The sequence below is a fragment of the Coturnix japonica genome, chromosome 1, assembly GCF_001577835.2.
Source record: "Coturnix japonica isolate 7356 chromosome 1, Coturnix japonica 2.1, whole genome shotgun sequence".
In the NCBI taxonomy this organism is placed as follows: domain Eukaryota; kingdom Metazoa; phylum Chordata; class Aves; order Galliformes; family Phasianidae; genus Coturnix; species Coturnix japonica.
Window position 1 is genome coordinate 116,881,558 of NC_029516.1, and position 21,409 is coordinate 116,902,966.

General features: G+C 49.5%; 1 protein-coding gene across 1 annotated transcript; it reads right to left on the reverse strand.

Moving 5' to 3' along the window:
* Positions 1–1,313: 1,313 nt before the first annotated feature.
* Positions 1,314–14,584, reverse strand: SHOX (short stature homeobox). Its single transcript, XM_015849059.2, has 5 exons — positions 13,754–14,584; positions 11,276–11,484; positions 7,290–7,347; positions 7,097–7,209; positions 1,314–6,560 (listed from the first exon to the last, which is right to left on the reverse strand). The coding sequence occupies exons 1-5, from the start codon at positions 14,025–14,027 to the stop codon at positions 6,342–6,344; spliced, it is 873 nt and encodes a 290-aa protein (XP_015704545.1). The 5' UTR covers positions 14,028–14,584; the 3' UTR covers positions 1,314–6,341.
* Positions 14,585–21,409: the final 6,825 nt, after the last annotated feature.

Below are 21,409 nucleotides of genomic sequence, written 5' to 3' on the forward strand. Positions count from 1 at the left end.
CATTACCAAAACAATGCAATGGTTCTGCAAATAGTACTGGCTGCTCATAGTTTTGCAAAAGCAACAAGTTTAAAAAATATAAAAATAAAGGCAAAGCATTGTCAAATTTACACTCAACACCATTAAAATAATACACATTTAGAAATTTTTAAACAAAACAATAAATAAAACATCCACATACATTAATACAAAGAAACAGAGATATTTGCCTGTCTTTAATGTAATTAATACATACCATAAGCCTAGATTCATGAAAGTATTGCCTTTCAATAAATATCTTCAGCTTCAAAATCTGATATTTTCTACATTCCTCAACTGATTTTAGTTAAATATCAATTTTTGATATAAGGAATATGAACTGCATCAAGTTTCAATTGTTTATCAGAAATCAGGTTAATTTGCTAAAATTAGGCACCATCTGTTAGCAACAAATCTAACAGACAAAATTTGAGGGATATCTGGTGACATACCCTTTTTGAAGAATGGCTCAAACAGCCGAGCCCATGGCCTTTCACTGATCTAACTAGAAAGGCCAATGAACAAAGCCAACCAATGTTGTAATAGCTACTGGGTTACATTGATAGGACCCATGGTGCACCTTTTAAAGAGATGTGACTTAGAGATGTTATCTTACATCTGGAAGGCTCTATTCTTCTCCTAAGGAGAAGAAATCATACTCCGTAGCACACTGCATTTCTTTTCAGTGTTTCCAGTATCAGGCCTTCTCCAGGTCTACGGCATCATACCACAACCAGTAGAGATTTTCAAGTGACTGAATGAGAAGAACTTGCCCTGGTAACCATGGTTGTTTTGAAACTTGTTAACCATAGGAATTCTACCACATAAGGGGAGGGAAAAAAACATCATGGGGTTGGTAGGCTGTTTACAGATGGACACTTGAATAAACCTTCTTAAACAAGAACAACAAGAAAAATCCAACCACATCAGCTGTGTGCACTTTATATAGAGTACCATTAGTAAGTGGAAGGATGCACCTGGATTGTTAGATTTTAGATATTACAAAAATAAACACATTTCTAAGAAAGACATGTCATCTACTTTTCCCATACTTTGAAAATTTTCCTCAAAATGAAGGGGGAAAAAAAAAAGCCTGCCATCTCCAAAGTAAGAGTACAAAAAAAGTAAAACTACCTGAAAAGAAAAAAAAAGGGGGGGAAGAGAGGGGTAGGGAGGGGAAAAGAGGGGAAGGGAGGGGAAGGGAGGGGAAGAGAGAAGAAGAGAGGGGAAGGGAGGGGAAGGGAGGAGAAGAGAGAAAGAGGGGGAAAAAGCAAGAAAAGAAACAGTGTGTTTTGCCTAGCACATTTAAAAGAAAACATTCATATTTTTTTGTCATGCACAAAAAAATAATAATAATAAAAAAATGGAACCTGTGTTTCCATCAAGGATCTGTATTTCCTTAGGACTACATGTCTATTTTATTGAGTCACCAGTCTCAATGTGTCAGTGTTATGCCAATCCAAAATCTGTCTTATCATTATTTTATAGCAAACATCAAATTAAAAGACATAACAGATAAAGCATGCAAAGAATTGGCATCGGCACACTTGGTCTGTGTGAAAAATATACTGTGGGAGAAGCTGGAAATGTGGGGCTTTCTAGTGATCTATGCATGCTGTTGGGAGCTCAGATTTTTAGTTCTAGCCTTAGCACCACCACAACTTGACCCCACTGAGTCATAAACAAAAATCCCATTGACATACAAGGTCAGAGGATCAGGCAGCATCCTCATGTTCTGTGGAGACAGCACACAAGTGCATGCTGCCACTCTGAATCATGTTTGATGTTCTCTTTAAGACTTCTGACAAAGCCAGGTACAGAGTTCAAATTTCTTGGAGCTGGGCCTCTGCTAGTTACTGATCTGAAAGGTGTCTAACACCACAAGTTTCTCGTCAGAGTATGATCCAGATGCTGCTGTGCTACAAAAACAGAAATATGCAGTGCTGTCTATTGGGAGATGGAACCTGGATCTTAATTTATATGCCTTCATTTCTACAACAAGGGGGATAATAATTCTTACCTACTTCATAATGGGAGAGGATTAAATAATAAACATTTATGCAGTGCTTTGCAAATAAACATTATATAAATGCTAAGTATTATGATATTAACCAAAATGTCACTACATCTATATGACCCTACTAAGCCAAAAAAAAAAAAAGAAAGAAAGAAAAAAAAAATAGTATAATTTTTTCACACATTTTCAAGTCAATAAAAATGAACCATGGAGTCAGCTTGCAATTTCAATACGAATGGATGAAGTACTTCAGCCTATTCAATAGTTCCAAAAGATCAGAGGTTTTTTTCATTCTAAAGAGGCCCACGTAATGCAAAAAGTCTTTTTTATAGACTTGTTTACAAACAGCATCATTCATTTGGCAGCCATTCAAGTTATTTCTCAAAACACCAGACCAAACTTTTGAGGAAGATTCTTTAGAAATCCACACACTCTAAATGAAGGTCTCCACAAGAATTCTGCCCAGTGCCTGCCGTTTGGGTGATCTTAAAATCTTACACTTCTCAGTAAAGGATAACACAAAGATCACTCTGGATGATGACAGACCATAAATGAAACTTGGCATGCCTGAGAATCTAATACAGTTACAATAGTTTTAATAAGCACCTCAGGACCTCAGCAATCTTTTCTTCAACCTCCTTAAGAAAAATAGTTAAAGAAACACAAAGAGAAGACCATGTGTTAACAGAGATGGAGTAGACACTTTGGATTCTAATCCTGTATGGATCACTGGAGCTCCACATGGTAAATGGAGCCACAGTGATTTACATTTAATGAAAAGTACAGCCCTGTACATAGTAGCGCTGGTAGGACTTCTCATTCCTTCCCAGTGGCTTACAGATGACAAGAAATGGTCGTGCACTTCAAAGTTTTTATACCACCACTGATGCAACTGACTCCTTCTAGAAATAAGGAAAGCAGAAATGGATTTTGTCTACAGCACACCCTTTTCACTTCGTTACATCTTAAGTGCAATGCAAGAGTGACACAGAGTACCAGTTGGTAGCTTCTCAACAACATCCTGCCTCTCAACCCAAGTAGATCTACAGTACCTCCTTCAAAACAAGGAGGTACTCTTGCCACCTTTCTCCCATCTGCAATGGAAACCAAGGCTGTTCTTGAGACATTCGTTAACAAGTCTTAGCTACTCAGAGAAACCAAGAATATTTCATTCTGTTAAGATGTCCAACAAGTCATTACCTCCCTTATTTTTTGTTTACAGGGAACTGCATTCACAGTACCAACGTTTTTTGAATACAAGAAGGAATCTATGCAATAAAATTTCTGAGAAGACTACAAAAATTTCTGCTGTGTAGGTACTTACAGTAAAACATAGCAAAAGTGGAACAGTGGTTCCTGCCAATGTGCGAGGAATGCATACAGCACATGCATGCTGTACTACTGTGAGATTGGTAGCATTGGACAGCCTCACTTAGAAAATGTCCAGGAAAATTCAGACCCCAATCCTATCACTTTAGATGAGTTTATTCGGGAGAGCCGCTCAGGGGTGAAAAATTACTCCTTTGTGAAAGTCCAGCACAGGACTAAAAAAAAAAACACAAATTCTCAAAAGAGGACTTGAAAGGGAAATCACAGGTAGAGATAAGAATTAGTTCACCAAATTGGAAGTTTTTGGTCTTCATCACTTTGCATCAAGTTCTCCTTCTGTGGCTGTGGGTATTCAGTATAACAAGTTGCCTGTTACAGCTTAAAACATCTCTATAGTAAGCTTTATTTTAAATATGCACATGTTAGAAATGCTGGAGCCATTCTGAATATTTCCCTTTTTAGCCAGAAACTCATATATCATCATGAATAATGTTTTTCTTTCAAGGAAATGTTTTCTTTCAATAAGAAAATGTTAATTGACTGAGATTTTTGTCCATATTTCTCAGCAAAGTGTAACGCTATCTTAATATATTGGTCTTGTTTCAAAAAGGTACTGGGCTTTCACAGAGGTAGAAAAGGCAGGTAACATTTCTCAGCTCCAGCTAATCCAAAGTATGACTACTTCTCACATAATAAATTGAAGGGAAATAGCACAAACTTGACACTTCTGAAATTTCGCTTGCTAGAAAATATCAAAACTTGAAGGAGGGAAAAAAATAAAAAGACAAGTGTCTAAAATTTATCTACAGCATGTTTTTGGTTTTTTTTTTCGCCCTACAGTAATATTTGGATGCGATAAATATCAGCAAAAGCCCAAACTATTAATGTATCACTAAACGAGATCTAAAAAGCAGGCTTAATAACAGTACTGTTGAGAGGATAACCACTCATCAATGGAGGCCTTGATAACAAAAGCAACAAATAGCTGTCTTGTTAGATGTAGACAAGACCAGTATTTGTACCTTCCTCTCTCCTCCCCATAAAATAAAAACCAACAACCCAAAAAACAAAGGAAAAAAAAAAAAAAAAGAAGAAGAAGAAGAAGAAAAGTTGTAATAAACTGACCAGAAGCAAATAGCATAAAAAGTAGAAGTGTGGAAGAAAGGGAGAGAGGAGGCCAGTAAACCCAGATGCTTTGGTAACATAATTTAAAGGATTTTCATACTCTCCATCGTTTCTGGATTTATATTAGTTAGTTTGTTTAAGCGTTAGCTTAAGGTTCGGTATCTAAATCACAGGCAAATGTTTTAAATGGCCAAATATTGAACTTGTCCACCTCTACAAAACACTTCTGTGGGTTTGCTTTTTTTTCTTTACTTAAGACTGATTGCAAAAACATCATACAGACTTTTCAGCTTACTTCCCAGAAATATGGCACATTAACTCAACTAGAAATCATGGCATCTACCTTTTCCCAAATGCGATACATATAACTTTAACCATTCATAGGAGACTCAGACCGTCATTTTGGCAAGGAGCTGCAATGCACCAGTCTGAGCATAAAGGACTTAAGTTATGGTTCTTGCAGAATCGGTTATTAACAGAATAAGTACGGCTATTTTTTTCTTCTTTTAATCTATAATATTTACAGTATTGCACTTTACTGCACTTAATTGCATTTCACTAAAATTAATGCTGCATCAGTATTATGCCTTAAAACCGTATGTCCGTCTTTATCGTGTAAGTCATTCTTTCTACATCCTGTAAGACAGCAACATTTCAATTAAACGATCCAGACCTTCAGAAAAAAAATAATAATAATAATAATTATAATAAAAAGAATTATAATAAAGTCAGAAAAAAAAATGACCTGTTTCTATGGCACAACACATCTCTTTGAGTTCAGGTAACACTGGCAAAACAGGTGCATTTCCTATTGTTACCATCTTCCAGGTTATCAATAAGGATTGGTACATTCTAGTCTCTCTCTGCTTTTCTGCTTGGGTTTTTTTGTTTGTTTGTTTGTTTTTTCCTTTCAAAGGACATGGCCATTTGAGACGCACTTTTTTTTTATTTTATTGCTGCTTTTTTCTTTAATAGGAAAGAAAAGGAAAAAAAATAGGAAAAAAAAGGAAAAAAAAAAAGAAAAAAAAAAGAAAAAAAACAAACTGCCTTGCCTCAAATCCGAAATTCCACATCTAAATTCAAACCAGTTCTGCAGCAGCAGCTCCTCAGTGATGGAAGAGATTCATGGCAGTGAAATAATACTGTTGGCAACAAAGAAATGTCATCTTTAATGGAGACCAGCCCCAAGGATTTATTATTTATTATCATTATTATTTGTTTCGTTTCGTTCTAATATACTTCTGATCTTCCAAACGTGTTTAGTTAGACACATGCACAAGGTAGCAAAAACTGACGGGACAGCAGCAGGTGACGGGATGCTGACGGAGCGATCGACTTTCGCCAGGCTCAACAAATCCGAAGCGTCCCCCACGTTCACGGCTTAACGTGACTCAGAGACGGTTTCCTCTCCCATTTTCCTCTGTCCCCCTCTCTGTCTGTCTGTCTGTCTGCCTCTCCTCCCACCTACTTTCTCCTCCGCGGAGTCTCTGGGTTGCGTGGGGTGCCGGGGGTGGTGCGTGGCCGGAGCGGGACGCGGGGCCGCTAAAGTCCTCTCTGGGAAAGCGGTGGGATGGGGCTGCCGGGAAGAGCTGGAGAGTGGGGTGGGGAAGGGAAAGGGGGGGAAAGTCATCGAAAGTAAAAACGAAGGAAAGAAAAAAGGGGGGAAAAAAAGAAAGAAAAGAAAGAAAGGAAGAAAGAAAGAAAGAAAACCGGAGAGCGGGCGGCAGGGCGGCCCGCAGCGCAGCTCTCCCCGCGGCCGAGGCGCTGCTGACTTGGAGCGGGGCTGCGACGCGGCGCTCCGGACCGCGGTGCAGCCGTAAGGATCGGCGTGAGGCCGAGCGGCCTGAGCGTGTCAGAGCCCCAGGGCCGCGGCGTGCTTCTTGGCCTTCAGCCGCAGGTCGGCGATGCTGGAGTTCTTGCTGTTGCTCTTGGCTGCTGCGGCCACCACGGCGGCGGCAGAGGCGGACTCAGCCAGGGAAGCGATGGGCAGCCCGAAGGGCGGCGGTGGGAACATCAGGTAGGGCGCGTGGGCCAGGTGCGGGTGGAGGTGGTGGTGAGCGTGGGCCACGCCCTGTCCAGCTGCAGCTGTGCCTGGACCTGGGCGGCACGAAGACACCGCGTCAGCACCGCGTGTGTGTGTCCCCAACCCCCCCCCCAACCCTTCCCCATCATCCCCTCCCCGTGTTAACCCCAGTGCTGAAAGCCGAGTTGAACCTTTTCTCTCCCTTTTCTTAGGGACGCCCCTCGACGTGAGCGAACACGCGGCGTTGGCACGGAGATTTCAGCTCCGCGGAGGGGTGTAGGAGGAGTGTGCGTGGGGTGAGAAGTAGTTTATTTATGTATTTAATTATATGGCTCCAAATATGGCTTTTCAAAATCAATACAATTAATCTGTCAGCCTCCACGTGCCTGCGAGAAGCAGGAGGTGGCCGTGGGTCCCTCCGGGCCCGAAGAATCGATTCGCCATCCATTGAGCGAAATAGGGGAAGCGCTCAGCTCCTGGGGGGCTGGGGGAAGGGGGGGGGAGCTGTGCGCTGAGCTGCGTGTGTTATACGTGCCCTCCCCCCATACACAGGGCTTGGGAGTGCGGTGAGGGGTTGGGGGGACAGGCAGTAAGAGCGGGGCTGCTACCTGTTGGAAAGGCATCCTCAAGGCTCCCATATTGACGTACGGGGCCACTCTGCAGGCGTCTAAGTGGCTGGCGGTGCCCAAGATCACACCTGCGGGCACAGACGGGGCCGGTGAGCGTCGAAGGGACCCTGCACGCCCCCCAGCGTCCCCCCGTCTGGCCCCTGCCCACCTTTGTGCATCTGGTTCTCCTGCTTTCGGCACTTGGCTCTCCTGTTCTGGAACCAGACCTGCGAAAAGAAAATGCAAACAAAACAAAACAAAACAGAAATTGGGGGTAGACGAGGCAGCTGCTAAGAAAGCGGATTAACTGCGGGGCTGAGGCCGGAGGGAGAAGCTCAGAGTAGCTCCGTTCAGCTCCGTCCCAGGGGGCAGAGCCCGGCCCCGAGACACTCTGTGTGCTGTGGAGGGCCCGGAGGGTACATCGCTTTTTTTGGGGAGGGGTGGGGGTCTCCCAGCAGAAGCTGAGCCCGGAAGCCCCCTCACAGAGTGGGGGGCCGGCAACCACCGCTTGCAGCCAGTGCCCCGTTACTGTCCCAGTGCCCCACGGGTGCGGAGGGGCCCCGCAATGGTACACGCTCGCCGTGACCCCCCGCGGCCCGGCTGCCTTCCCGATCACACCTCAGCAGTTCGGAGCAGCCAAAGCCCATTTGAGAGACGGGACCGACCGTTCTCGCCTGGCTGGGAAGGCTAGGGACCTCCGACGACTAGCGAGATAGAGAGCGTGAACAAAGGGCCGAGTCACTCCCAAACGTGGGGAGGAAACAAAACGGGCTTCTGTGGACTTCTGAGCAGACACGGCGACGTCTCCCACACAGGGTACACAGCAGTGCTGTGTCCTGACCGACAGACGCCCGTAACCAAGCAGTCCTCCCTGCCTCCAACCAACTTCCTTTCGAGGGCACCCCCGATGCCCATCCCTTCGCCTATCACCGTGCACCTCTGAGGGGCTCGAAGTGGCGGCTCTCCCCATTGGCACCGTCAGAGGCACGGAGCAAAAAGCACCGCAGAGCCCCATCCTCACACAAAATCTGCCGATTGTGGACAAACATTGACTTTCACCGCTGATAAAATCTTGTCGCTAAGTAAACACCTCCAACCTTTGATGTTCTCGCACTTGCCAAGAGATCATACGGTTAATTAATACTAACTGCACTTCCTACATCAAATTTTGCCTCCAAGCTTTCTTCAATTGCCTTAATGATGGTCATTTACAACGGAGTAATTAGTGCAAAGAAAGGCTTCCAAAGGCATTAATTACCTCGGGTACCTCAGTGATTTTCTTAAGCAGGAATCGGCCCTCTCTCCTTTCCAGCACCATTTCTCATACCTAGAGAGGGGTGGGCGGGCGGAGGGGCTCTGCCCGCTCCCCTTCCCATTCCCTTTTCCGTTCTCATTTCCATTCCCGGTGCAGCCGCCGAGCAGCGCTCCCTGCTCCGCGCAGGGCAACGGGGCTGCGCTCACCCCGCAGAAGCGCAAATCTCAGCGACGCGCAGCGCTGCTCCATTTCTCTTTTTACCGAGGTTTACATACAAGAACGCAAAGTATCACCGCACGGTCGCGACAATAAAGAGTTTTTTACAGTTGTAAATCCTTGCAGGAAATCTCCTTGTGTGTGTTCCCCCCCTCATCCCCCCCCCCCGCCCCGAGCCCCCATCCCCCCCCTCTCTCGCTGCCTCGCCAAAGAAGTATAAATTGTCAGGAGGAATTTAAGCAGCGTTTAAACAACTTCTTCTGCAAATCGGAACATCTTTCAAGCAGAAATTGTATTTAAATCTGGAAAACGAAGTGCCCTTTCCCTTTAGCTATGAAAAAATAAGGTTATGAGGTATAAAAGTGATGAATTAGCCGCCGCGTTAAGCGATAATAAATCAGGCTCGGTGTGATTCGCGATCAATTCCAATTAGTCATGAATATGCTAAGTAAAGCGCAGTACACTGTTTTAGACAGTTATTTCTTCATTAAGGATCACTCAGTGATTTCTTTCACAAATGCTCTAATCTGATTTCCTTTTGATTTCCATTAGAGACAGTGAATAATGACATTTAATTTAGCCCTGCACCATAAACCCAAAGATATTTGTTGTAATTGAATTACTGCCTGCTCCTCACTACGGTCTCATAACTTTCAATTATAACCCTGACAGCTGGCTGATATGAGTTTCCAGTACAACACTAAAAATAAAAGGTTAATAAGGACTAGCTACCATAGGAGCTCCAATTTATTTACAGCAAATTTCCACACTAAATTGAAACTATATCCTTTAACAGCAAGGGACAGGCGCTTCGGAGAGGAATTAGAGAACAGTTCTGAAAATATTACAAAAATCTTGCCCTTTCCTCCCACCTTTCTGCTTTTTTTTACCACTTCCATCTCCTGGTGGATACCACGCTCTGTTTATTCCTTAATTAATTATCCATCCCTCATCCCCCGTTGGTAGTTCTTTCCTTTCTAGTGTTATTTTCATTCACGAGAGCATCCTTTTAATATACATTTATGTATATATTGTTTTTCTCACAGCCTGAACCTTTTTTTTTCCCTCCCTCTCTCTCTCTCTTTTCCTTTTGGTGCTGTTTGAAGCTCTGCGAGCACCAATTTCCCTGCAACTCTGCACATCCTGTTAAGGTGCTGCTCAGTAATAAAGTACTTGAAAGAAAGAGTGCAGAATTCAATTACAAGTAATTTATTTTTATAGAAACAGTACATCAAGGCCTCGGAAAGATATTACACAGCCCAAGTAAGAAGATCTGGGAAGATGACATAAGAGTTGATGTCCCCTTCAGCAAAAGTTTAATCTTTTCATTAATTTATATGGTGCGCTCAGATCAATCTTCCGGGAGGGCGCCGGCCGGCAGCGCTCCGCACCCCGCGATCCCCCGCACGCACAGCAGCCGTTCACACCGGGGGGAAACAGGGGCTGAGGGGGGACGTAGAGCCTCCAAAAGCCAAAGCATGAACGCAAACCGCTCGGCTCCGCTATTGAATTCGGGACGTGCCTCCTGGAGGCGGCTGTTAAAGCGAGACGGCCGCTTGTCACACAGAGGGGGGCGAGGGAGGAGCGGCCCCTGCCCACGGGCTCCCAGCGGGGCCTTAGGGACGGGGGAAGCAGCGGCCCGCTCCCCGCAAGGCTCGGGCACCGACGGGCGCCTACGGCACCGCAGGGACCCTGCGCTCGGTCTTTATAAACGCGCATCCCTCGCTCCCGGGGTGGTTCGTTCTCTCGGAGGGGCCGGGTGGGAACTTTCTGGGTTTGAGGTTGGGTCTGTGAGCACCGAGTTCTCGCTTAGAGGGGCGGTGTCCCTCACAGAGCCACAGGTTGGTGCTATTAGTTATTCTTGGGGTGCTGGGTTTGATTACAAGACCTCAGTTGTGGAGATGCACTCCCTCCCCGCCGTCAGCTTTGGGAAGGGGGGTATATTTCTCTCGTACCCAACCGCGAACCGAGCTGAAAACAATCGCTACTGAGGACAGAGCCCCGAGGCGGGCGGCCCCGACGGCCCCAGAAGGCGCAGAGCCCGGACCTGTTGGCAGAGCTTAGGGGGCTAATTGGTGTTTAGCTGCGTCCGAGGGGGGGCTCGGCAGATGGGTGCCATGCATTCATACGCTGCGTGAGGCGGAGGGGCACCTTCCCCCCGCCCCACTAATCCCGTCCCCGAGCACCCGGCCCCGCGCACGGCGATTGTGATCGGGGCTTTTTTTTGTTGTTGTTGTTGATTTTTTTTTTTCTTTATCCTAAAGGCCCCACGAAAGGAAGCGGGGGAAGAAATGAGGATTAAGAGAGAGTTAATGACGCGTTTGCAAGGGAAAGCAGGATGATAAATTAAATAACAACAATAAAACCAATCGCAGTTACTAGAGACACATCGTCACCACCACTCCCCCGGTCAATAATAATAATAATAATAATAATAATAATAATAATAATAATAATAATAATAATAATAATAATAATAATAATAATAATAATAAAATAATAATAATAATTAAACCGCGTTTCTAGGCAATGCAAGGAGCGAGAAGCTGCCCTCGGACAGGGCAGGGTGTCAAGACGCTACAACATTCGTCTCCTCCGCCTCCCTCTCGGGACGGAGCGGACACCGCGCTGGGATACGCCGGCAACGAGCAGTGACGCTTCCAGACATAGAGCCTTTCTCTTACCTGCACCCTAGCTTCAGACAGTCCCAGCCTCTGGCTTAGTTCCTCCCGCATGAAGGCATCCGGGTAGTGAGTCTCATCAAAAAGTCTTTCCAGCTCGTTCAGCTGCTCTAGTGTGAAATTGGTTCTGCTTCTCCTTTGTTTCAGCTTTGTCTGGCCGTCCTCGTCCTCCGACTTCACGTCCTCCCGCTTCTCCTTGCACTCATAGATCCCTGCGGGAGGAGATAACAACGCTGAGCCCCTCAGCACCTCTCCGCGCTCCCCCCTCCCTCCCCGATCCCGACACTCGGTCCCACCTGCGGGGACCCCGCCGGGCGCAGGCTGCCGAGCAGCGGACTGGGCCGCGCCGTCGGGGCCAGGCCAAGGGTTGCTGGTGGGCTGAACTCGGCCGATTCCCGGCAGAAAATCGAGATATTCGCTTCTGTACATATACTTAAATTCCCTTTGCTTTTTGCGGCCCTGCTATCTCGCGGCGGTCAAATGGGATTTCTGCTTTCCTCTTTTCCCCCGAAGTAAACTGGGCTCTGTAAGCAGCTCCCTACCGCCGTCACGGTGAAGCCACAGTGGAAATGTTCCCCTCTTAACGAAACTTTCCGTGGGCTGACACCGGGACCGTGTGCCCCTTACCGCCTCCTTCTCCCCCTCTCCCCCCGACCAGAGCACAACGTGAGCACCGGGCTCAGGGCTGGAAGTATCTCCAAATTCTCCAAACACTCCCTCCTTATCCGCACAGAGGGTTTATTTCCCTCTTTCCTCGTTTTTCTCAGTGCCGGGAAGCTTAAAGCCCTTATAAACGGGACTAAGGGGAACGATGTTGGGGGAAGGAGGGTATGGGAGGGGGGGATTGAGAAGTATTGCTCGGGACCCCCGGCGTCGCGGGTTGTTCCAGGTCGGGGCCGTTTTTCCTCGCCAAGTGCGTACGTTTTCTACATACGCAAAGATAAATACACACATACATATGTACATACATACATATACGCTCACATACATATGTGTATACACATCTACAAGCCCATACGATTAGAGCACAGCGAAATTCGGACGACCGATTGCACAGTGTCACATCATTGACCTTCACAGACCGTCCCGAGCTGTGCCTGTGCTGAAGCAGAGCGGGCACCGGGTTGAGCGCTCTGCCTCCACTTCTGCCCGTTCGCGAACCCCTCGAGCACAAGTTTGGGAAGGGTCCGGCCCGGAGGTGTCGGCTGCTCATAGTGTATTTGAACCCCGTTTAGAAACCGCGATACGGACCCAGCAAATGCCTACAGCGAGAACGTTCCGTTCCCAAGAGCTGCGTCTCCTTTCGGAGATACGGGTCTACAGCACATCCGCACTGGGTATAAAATATTAACAACACTGGAGGAATATTAACACACGCAGGAATCAGTTGAAATCCGACTGCAACCTGGCGTGAATTTAAGCTGTCGCAGGCACCTCCGTGAGCTCCAACTCCTCCCTTCCATCCCCACCCCCAGCCCCTTGCCATAGATGAGATTAGCTAAACACACAGCCAGGATTTCGATACACGAGGAAAAGGGGCAGTAGCAGGGAGATTCATTTTTTTCCCCACTCGTTCTCTTTTCTTTCTTTCTTTTTCCCTTCTTCTTTTTATTTTTATCTCATTTTTCTTTGATTTTTTTTCCTCTTTCTCTCTCCCTCTTATTTATTTATTTACTTATTTACTTGCTTGTTTGTTTATTAAGCTTCCTCCCCCACCCCCGGCCCTACCCCCGTCTCCTTTCCCAGCCCTTTCCCTCTCAGTAATTCCACTGAGCGCTCCCTGTGCCTCGCAGCCCCCTCGCCCGATCGCGGGACGGCTGCGGCAGGAATGGGGGACATGAGGCTGAGCCCATCGCTTCCAAGGTGGGAAAGGGAAGGGTACGAAACCAACGCTGGGCCTTCAAATTAAACTGCCTTTCACCCCGTGTTCTACTAAACGAGATCAAACAGAAGGAAGCGGCTGAGAGGCCTCTCGCTGTTCCCCACCTATTAACCGCTTTTATTGCCCTTCTGCAGGCAGCTCCCGGGCGGGCCCACCTGTCCCACCACCCGGAGACACTTTCTCAACTTTCTATCACCCCCCACTCCCTTTTCAGTTCCCTCCTTTCCACACGAGCCTAACCACGATTTCAGCTGGGTAATCGCCTTTAATGTCAATTCCTTCCCGAGGAGCGGGGCCGCCGCGTCCCCCCCGACCCGGTCCGGCCCGGCCCAGGTGATGAATAGGGGGTACTCGGGATGCGGGGCTCTCCCGACGGCCCAGAAGCACCGAACCCCGTGGGCGTGCTTTGCCCGCACCGAACCGCGCCGATGGGGCGAAATGCCCCTCGCGTGGGGCCCGGGGAGGCCCGAAGTTGCGGCTGTCTCCGCACGGCGCAGTGCACGGTGCGCGGACGTACGCCGCGGTGCTCGGGGAGGGGGGGTCGGGCCCACCGAGCCGGGGCTCCGAGGGCCGGGGCCGGGAGGGGGCCCCTCTCTTACCTTCCGCCGTCCTGCCCGCGGCAAACTCCTTCAGCTTGTCCTTGTCGCTTTCTACGTGGTCCTTGAAAAGGTGCACGGGGCAATGATTGCTGCCCTCGGTCATGTCCGGCAGCGCCGAATCGGAGTTCCCAAGCTCCCTGGAGCGAGCCAACCCACTCTCCAAAACTTCCCGGTACGTGATGGTCTCCTTCTTGTTGCCGCCGCCGCCGCCGCCGCCGCTCTCTTTGCTTTTCTGGTCGAAAGATTTGGATACAAAAGCCGTGAGTTCTTCCATGGCTGCCCGCGCTGCTATCCACACGGATCCCCCGGCCTCGGCCGCGCTCCCCGCACGCAGCGTGCGGCGGAAGATGGGCTGTGCGGGGTGAGCTCACTCCCGCTGTTATTTATGCCTTTCAATTTGAGATCACACTATTTATACATGGCCACCTCCGCCCAGCCCCCCGCTCCCCGTCTGCAGCAATTACCGCCCGCTCCGTGGTCGCGGGCGGACTCCCAGCAGCGATCTCCCCCACCTCAGGCCAGCAATTGGCTTTCTTCTCGTTTCATCACCGCTTGGCATCTCCGCACCTTGATTTAGGGAGGCGAAAGGGAAAAAGAGGGAGAGAGGAGCGGGAGGGAGGGGGGGAAGGAGAGAAACCCCAAACCCCCCATCCGTCTGCGGGAAAGGGAAGGCGATCGCCCGTCTCCGAGCGGAACCGGACCGAGCCCGGCGGCGGCTGCGCTCCCGAGGCAACGGGAGCGAGAGGAACAGAAAAACATTGTTCAATAAAAAAAAAGGTAACGAATAAAAAAGCTGCCGAGGTGCTTTTGTCGCGCTCGTTGGGAATGCGGCCGGATTCAGCCTAATTCAATGGTCAACACCGCAACCGGCCGGGCACAACGCTGCAGTGAGCTGGGGGTGCGTTGGCCCCTCGCGGTGCGTGGGGTCGGGGGGAGCGGGACCGGGAGTGAGGGGTGGGGGGTGGGGGGAGCGGACACGGCGCGTTCCGTCGTGTGGTGTCAATGTCAGCGCGATGAGCGGAGGTGCCGCTGCGGGAAACGCGTGTGTGTGGCTGCGGAGCTGTCCTGCTGCGTGCGTGCGGGGCGGTGTGTTAGCACGGGAGTTCGTACACGGCAAATGGAGCGCGACACGGTCTGCCTCTCTCCTTCTCTTTTTTTTTTTTTTCTTTTTTTCCCCCATTTTCTCTATTTATTTATCATCATTTTTTATTTATTATTATTATTATTATTATTATTATTATTATTATTATTATTATTATTATTATTATTATTATTATTATTTATAACGGCACCCACCCCGCCGGCTTTCAGCACGAAGCCATCTCGCTTTCGGGATTCCGCCCTAGCTCCATTCGGTGCCGATGTCCCCCGGTCTCGGGGCAGCCTCACGCCGCCGCCCGGTTCTGCCCGGTGAGGAGGTCCCGGCCCGAGCACGGAGCCGCGGTTCCTTTATGGGGAGAGCGCTGGGAACGAGCTCAGCGTTAAAGCCCCACTGATAGGCGTAATGAATCCAAAGGAACCCGCGGCAGCAGAGTTAACACCTCCGCGGGAGGAGGGGGGGAAATAATCGAGGAAGCAATTAATAAAGGGCTTTAAAAAATCAATTTCCCCCTGCGCGAATTGGAAATGATGATGGAGGGGACAGGGATGGATCGCTGGATGTCGGCAGAGCGAGTTGTTGTGCCTCTGTGTCTCGGCCTCGTCCTTCCCCCGGAGTTGGCGGAGGGGCCGCGGACGCCGCGCGTCGTGACACGCGAAGCTGTCAGCCCGAGAGCTGCGTACGCATCACACGGCCCTGTATTAATAATACGGAATAATAACGGGAAACGGGAGACTTGGGAGCAATGTCTTAAAGAGGAAAAAAAAAAAAAAAGGAAGGGAAAAAAAAAAAAAGAAAAAAAAGCAGATTCCGGAGCTGCACTCAGGCATGTGTCTGCGTCGAAGTTTATTGCTTATGCGCAGCGATGTTCACTGCACTTCGGCTGTCAGAGTTTGCCCTCCCCGGATCGCTCTCCCAACCTCGTTCCCCTTTGCTACCCCTGGGGTTCCCGTCCTCAAGGACCAGGACAAATCCACATACCCCCTCTTCCCCCCCTTCCCCACCCCCCTAAAAAAATACCCCCAAAATCCAAAACAGCTGCCAGAGGGAGGGAAGCCCCGTGGCACTCCCGTTTCTCGCTGCCACCCGGGACAGCCGTCATTCCCCCCGGCTCCGGTAGCTCGGAAAATGAGCGGCCCGACGGCACCGAAGGCTGCCTGGTGGGGAGAACGGGAGTGAGGACACCAGCTTTAGGTCTCTCTCAGTGCAAAAAGCGAAACAAAGCATCGAAAGAGAAAGGAGGAAAAAAGTGTGTGGGGAAAATAATAAATAAGCATAAAAAGAAGCGGTACAGATCGCAGCTCCTCCCCCCTTGGGGATCCGGCCGACGGCCCACGCAAGGACGCGGGGGTTGCAGGGCTCGTCCCGTCGCAGGTGGGGAGAGCTCCCCCTCCCCATCCGCAGCGTGCGGGCAGCGAGGGCACGAAGAACAACGCGGATGAAGGTGAGGGTACTTTGGAACCCGTCACAAACTTTGGCTGTGGATGCGAGGGGGAATGGCGCTCGATGCCGCTCTGATAACGGACTGGAGAGGAGAGGTGGGCTGGGGGAGGAGGGAGCAAGGAGGCAGAGGGAGGGAGGGAGGGAGCTGCCGTCCAAAACCCGTTCCCTGCAGGCACAGAGCTCATGGGACACTGTCGCAAAACTACTTCGCCCCCGCGGAGAAGACATCCCGGGACTCTATGGAGCATCCGGACCCCATCCTTCCCAGCACGGCCTCAAGGATCCCCGCGCCACCAACCCCACCCCCTTCCAATCCCTTCCTGGAGCTCAGCGTCGATCGATTCCCTCCCCAGCTTCCACCCCACTTTTTTCCCCCTTTCCCCATCCTCCTTTCTCTGGCTCCGCGGGATTGAACTACCCACAAAGCACCCCCTTTACCCCGCCGCCCCGTCCCTGAAAGCACCCCGCACCCCGATCCCCTCCCCGGATGCTCTCAACCCGGAGCCTGCAGAGCCCGGGGCATCATAAAGCGGCACTGTGCACGCGTCGCCCGGCGGGGAGCGGCCCCGCACCCCGTGCCACAGAAGAGCGCTTATTTCGCCTAATATCCATAAATTGGTGGGTTTTGTTCCCCTTGTAAAGGGACCCCTTGACCACGAGGGGCTTTCTCCGAGCGAAAGGAGGGGAATCATTCTGAATGAGTGTTAGCGTTGCCTCAGCTTTAAGCATTTCCAAAGCAAAGCATTGGATTTCATATTTCTATGAGGAATTTACGTTTGTACATTGACTCACGGCGTGACGTAGAGCGGAGCCGATTCCCTCCCTCCCCTCCCTGCCCCCCTCCCCCCTTCAGCTGATTTCGGTCGGAATGGGGTAAATAAGCCAACAGCGAAACCCCCGCTCGGATCCGCGCTGTAAGGAGCGCTGAGCGGGGAGCGCCGCTCGGAACACAGTGCGCAGCCCTCTCCTCCACCGCAGCCCTCTGCCCCCCTCCTCCCTCCCGTGATTTATTCCGGGGCTGTAATCATGGACATCGCACATCAAACCCTCCCGCCCGCTCTACGGACTCCCGCAGGTTTTTATTGGTTTACATGAAAGCGAGTAAACATCTTTCCGAGGCTGCCCTTTCAATCGGGCTCCATTTCCAGGGCGCATCATTGCGAGGACAATTTGTTTTAATAATAAGAATGGATGCGACGTTAATGGGTTTCAATTTGTGTTTAGGAAAAGGGGGAAAAAAAAGAAAGAAAGGAAAAGAAAAAGAAAGAGAGAGAGAAAGAAAGCAAGCATTAAATATTTATCAGTATCGATCGAGGGGGTCAGAATTTTACAGCCGTCCTCGCACATTTCATAGATGGGATTCTTTTTCTTTTCCTTTTCCCCCCCCTTTTTTCTTTCTTTTTCTTTTTTAAAATTAAGAACCTTATTGATTTCCGCGACTCTCGTCTCTGCGAGGAGGGCTAATAGATTTTCATTCACCCTCCGTCCCTGCGGTGGGTGGCTGCCACGGACCCACCCGTCGGTGGCATTAACGCGGGGCAGGGGCTGCTCTTCCGTCATCAGCGCGCCGCACCTTCGCCTCGCTGCCACCTGAAAGATTTATTTGGGGGCCGTAAAATGGCTCACGGGGTGTGGGAGGGAGGACGCATTAAGGAGAATGCGTTCTTATGTTAAGTCTTTTTTTCATAGAGTGTTTTCGTTTTGGTAGCTTCAACGGAAAGATTTCTTCTTATTTTTTTTCTTTAATCTGTGGCGACATATGGTGAAAATTAAACCGTTTCCTCGCGAACCTCATCTTAAAACATTACTGTGGAAGTTTTATTTTTAGGAAAACGTTTGCAAAGGAGACAGAGAGAAACGACCTCGGACGGAGAGACAACGGCGGAGGGGCTGAGGCCGGGGCTGCCCGCAATGCGCTGCCGTCGGGGCCCGAACGGTGGGTCCGTACGGAGAGCTCCGGCCGGAGGGGGCCGCAGAAGCGAATGGAGTGCGTCAGGAACACGGAGAGCTTCGTTCTCGTTAGTCCGACTCGTAGAAAAACAGAAGGGGTACATCAACTCAGCTCGAAAACACACACGCGAGCGTTCCCCCTGATTTCGGTAGCTCGAGATAACTTGAGAGGAACTGGAAGCTTCTGTCAGGAAAATAATAATAATAATAACAACAATAATAATAACAATAATAATTGCCTGGAGGGGCGGGGGGGGGAGACGGAAATAGAGAGAGAGAGAGGAAAAGTTCTGAGCCTCAAAGTTTGCGCCGATCGTAGAGACGCAAAATGCGCGCAGAGGGCCGTTCGCCTCCCCCAGCCCTGTGCGAGGGACGCTGCAGCGCTGAGCTCTGTAATAATGATTAATAAGTCAAAAGGGCATATTTTGCTTTTACGGTATGCAGCGCTCCAGGGAATATTCCGCGTACGGCTTTAAAACGAAGTAGGGATATTTACACACATGCACGGAGTTAGCAACAGCACCAAAGGCAGGAAAAAAACTCGAATATTTCAGCGAACTATTACATTTTTTCAATTATTTCCCAATGAGCATTTCAATGAACTGTTACATTTTCCCAATTCGCAGGGAAGATTTATGGGATTATTAAGATTTCTAGTGGAAATATTATCCAGTGGAAGTTTATCGTCTCTCAGGGGCTGTACACCATTTGATATCAATTTCCAGATGTTATGATCTTTTTTCAGAAAATAATTGAGCACATTACCTCCCTTCCTACAGAAGACCCTTTCGGTTGTTTATTTATTTATTCTCTTAGGGGCACGGCTGTCTCTTCTCCCCCAGAACGAAATTTCTCGAAACGTTCGAGCAAACTTAAATGAGAAACTGCTCCATCCTCGGGGGAAAGAATAATTTATTTGCGGGGTCATAACGGGCAGAAGCCCGTGGATTTACCACCCCTTCCACACCACGCTACACGCGGAGGACGCAGCCCACGACAACCGTCGGAGCGTTCCGTCCCCTCCGGCGAGAGGCACTCGGCGTGGGAGAGACGCGGGGCTCCGCGGTCGGTCCTCCCGCCGTGGTTCTCATCCTGAGGTCCCCGTGGGGCGGGATGGGGCAGCGCTGAGCTGTGGTGGGCAGATGTACGGCTGTCTCTCGGCCCCCGCGCCCGCGGGCTGCGGGTGGGAGAGGAGAAGGACGCCCCGAGGGCTGGGACTACCTCATTGCCTCCCCATCCGAGAGGATGGGGTCTGAGCCCTTCGGGTGCTTAAGCCCTAAAGAGCTGCAGTGCCTCTGCTCAATGAATGATTCACAGGTCACCTCGGCTCGTGTTTATCGGGCAGTTAAAAGAAAGAAAGAAAAAAAAAAAAAAAAAGAAAGAAAGAAAAAAAAAAGGGGGGGGGGGGGGGGAGTGAGGGGGTGAGGAGAGAGCAAGAAAATCAACTTTAAGAGAGTCAGGGTTTAAATAACAGCCTTTGATTTTTTGACAGTAAAATAGAAAACACTTAACAGGAGTCAAGTTTTGATGTCTGAGGCTGGCAGCGCCCTCTAAAATTATATGGCCTTGCCTGCTGCTTCAAATTGGACCCAGGACTCTGTAACGTCTCTCTGTGTCTTTATCTGCAACCTTTCTGATTGCAAAACCATAATTGTATCATTTTACACCGGTCAACTAAGCGAGTGCCAGTGGAATAAAATCCACAAAGTGCGCACACATACCAGTGCTCCGGCTCAAGCAGTCTGTTCTTTGCAAGTTGTAAAGGCCTGCAAATTAAATACCAATTACTGGAAGCAATAAAACGTTTTTTATTGCACGAAATCTACTTAAAACAGAAAAGAATAGCCGTTTTATTTTCGGCAGGGGGAGGGGAGCAGCTCATGAAGACATATATTGGCAGAGAAAGATTATATACAGTGCCTGCGCCGGGCCACAATGGAGACATTCTCGTGGCGGCGGCAGGCAGGGCTCCGCATTGCAGGCAGGGCTGAGCAGAGGTGCTTATGATCGGGATTACTGTAGGTGAGAGTTGGGGAGGTGGGAAGCCCAAGAACAGTAGCTCTAGGTAGAAGAGAATGAGCGCTGCAACCAGGTTATCCAGCAGGAGCCTACTGGGCTTCCGAGTCCCCCTCCATCAGTGAGGCTCTGGGAGGTTGGTGGGGAGAATGATGACATGGGCTCGTCTTCTCCTTCTGCTCCTTGAGGTTTTGGGGAAAGAAGGGGTTACTGGCTTTCTGCCTTGTGAGCATTAGCATGGAAAGGCTCCTCATTCCCTGCTGCAGGCTGACTCCCAGCCCTGCAGTGGAATGGTCCCCAGGAGGCAGCTTGGGGTTCTCCCTGGCTCCTAGTCCCACTGTGGCTGCTGATCCCTTGCAAACATCCCTGACTCTCCATGTAGCAAAAGCCACTATTGAGAGGAGTGTTTATGCAGATGGGACCCTTGGCTTTGCCCGAGCTGGGCAGCTTTTCCGTGCAGCACAGCCCTGTGTCCAGCACAGAAAAGGAAGAGTGGAAGCAGCCAGAAAGACATGCTCTGGCACGGAAAAGCCAGTGGGATAAGACTCATGACAACCTTCATTTAGTACGTTCAGCCATTGAATGGCACATCCAGATCTCTTTCTGATACATGCAGCACACTTCTAATTTCCCTAGAGTTTCCTTAATAGGGGAACATCCTGTCCCTGTGGTTTTCCCCTGCATTGTGCCCATATTTCAGCCAGGGCTTCCCTTGCTGCCAGGAAATACAAGTGACCAGCAGGATGTGGCCCCTCAGTACCCAGCATACACAGCAGGGAAAACTGAAACCCTGCTATGTCCTTCATGGCCACTTCAAAGGTTCCCTCTGCCTGCCACACCTGTGGTGAGCTTTCAGAAGCTATTCAAGCCTGGTGGGGCTGCTGCTCCAGTAGGACAAGTGATGCTGGTGGCTCCAGAAGCATCAAAGTGGAGTTTTTGCCCTCCTGGCCCCACACTGAGGGCTCTGACTCTTGTCCCAGAAGCTTTATTTTCTCAGTTCTGCTTCTGCAGCAAAAGCTGCCCCAGCAGTGGTTTGTGCAGAGCCCACTCATGAGGGCTCTGGCAACAAGGATGAGGCTTTCAGAAAGAAAGCCTCCTCTAACAGCCCCAAAGAATCGGAGGCCAAGGACTGACATGCAGGCCTCTCT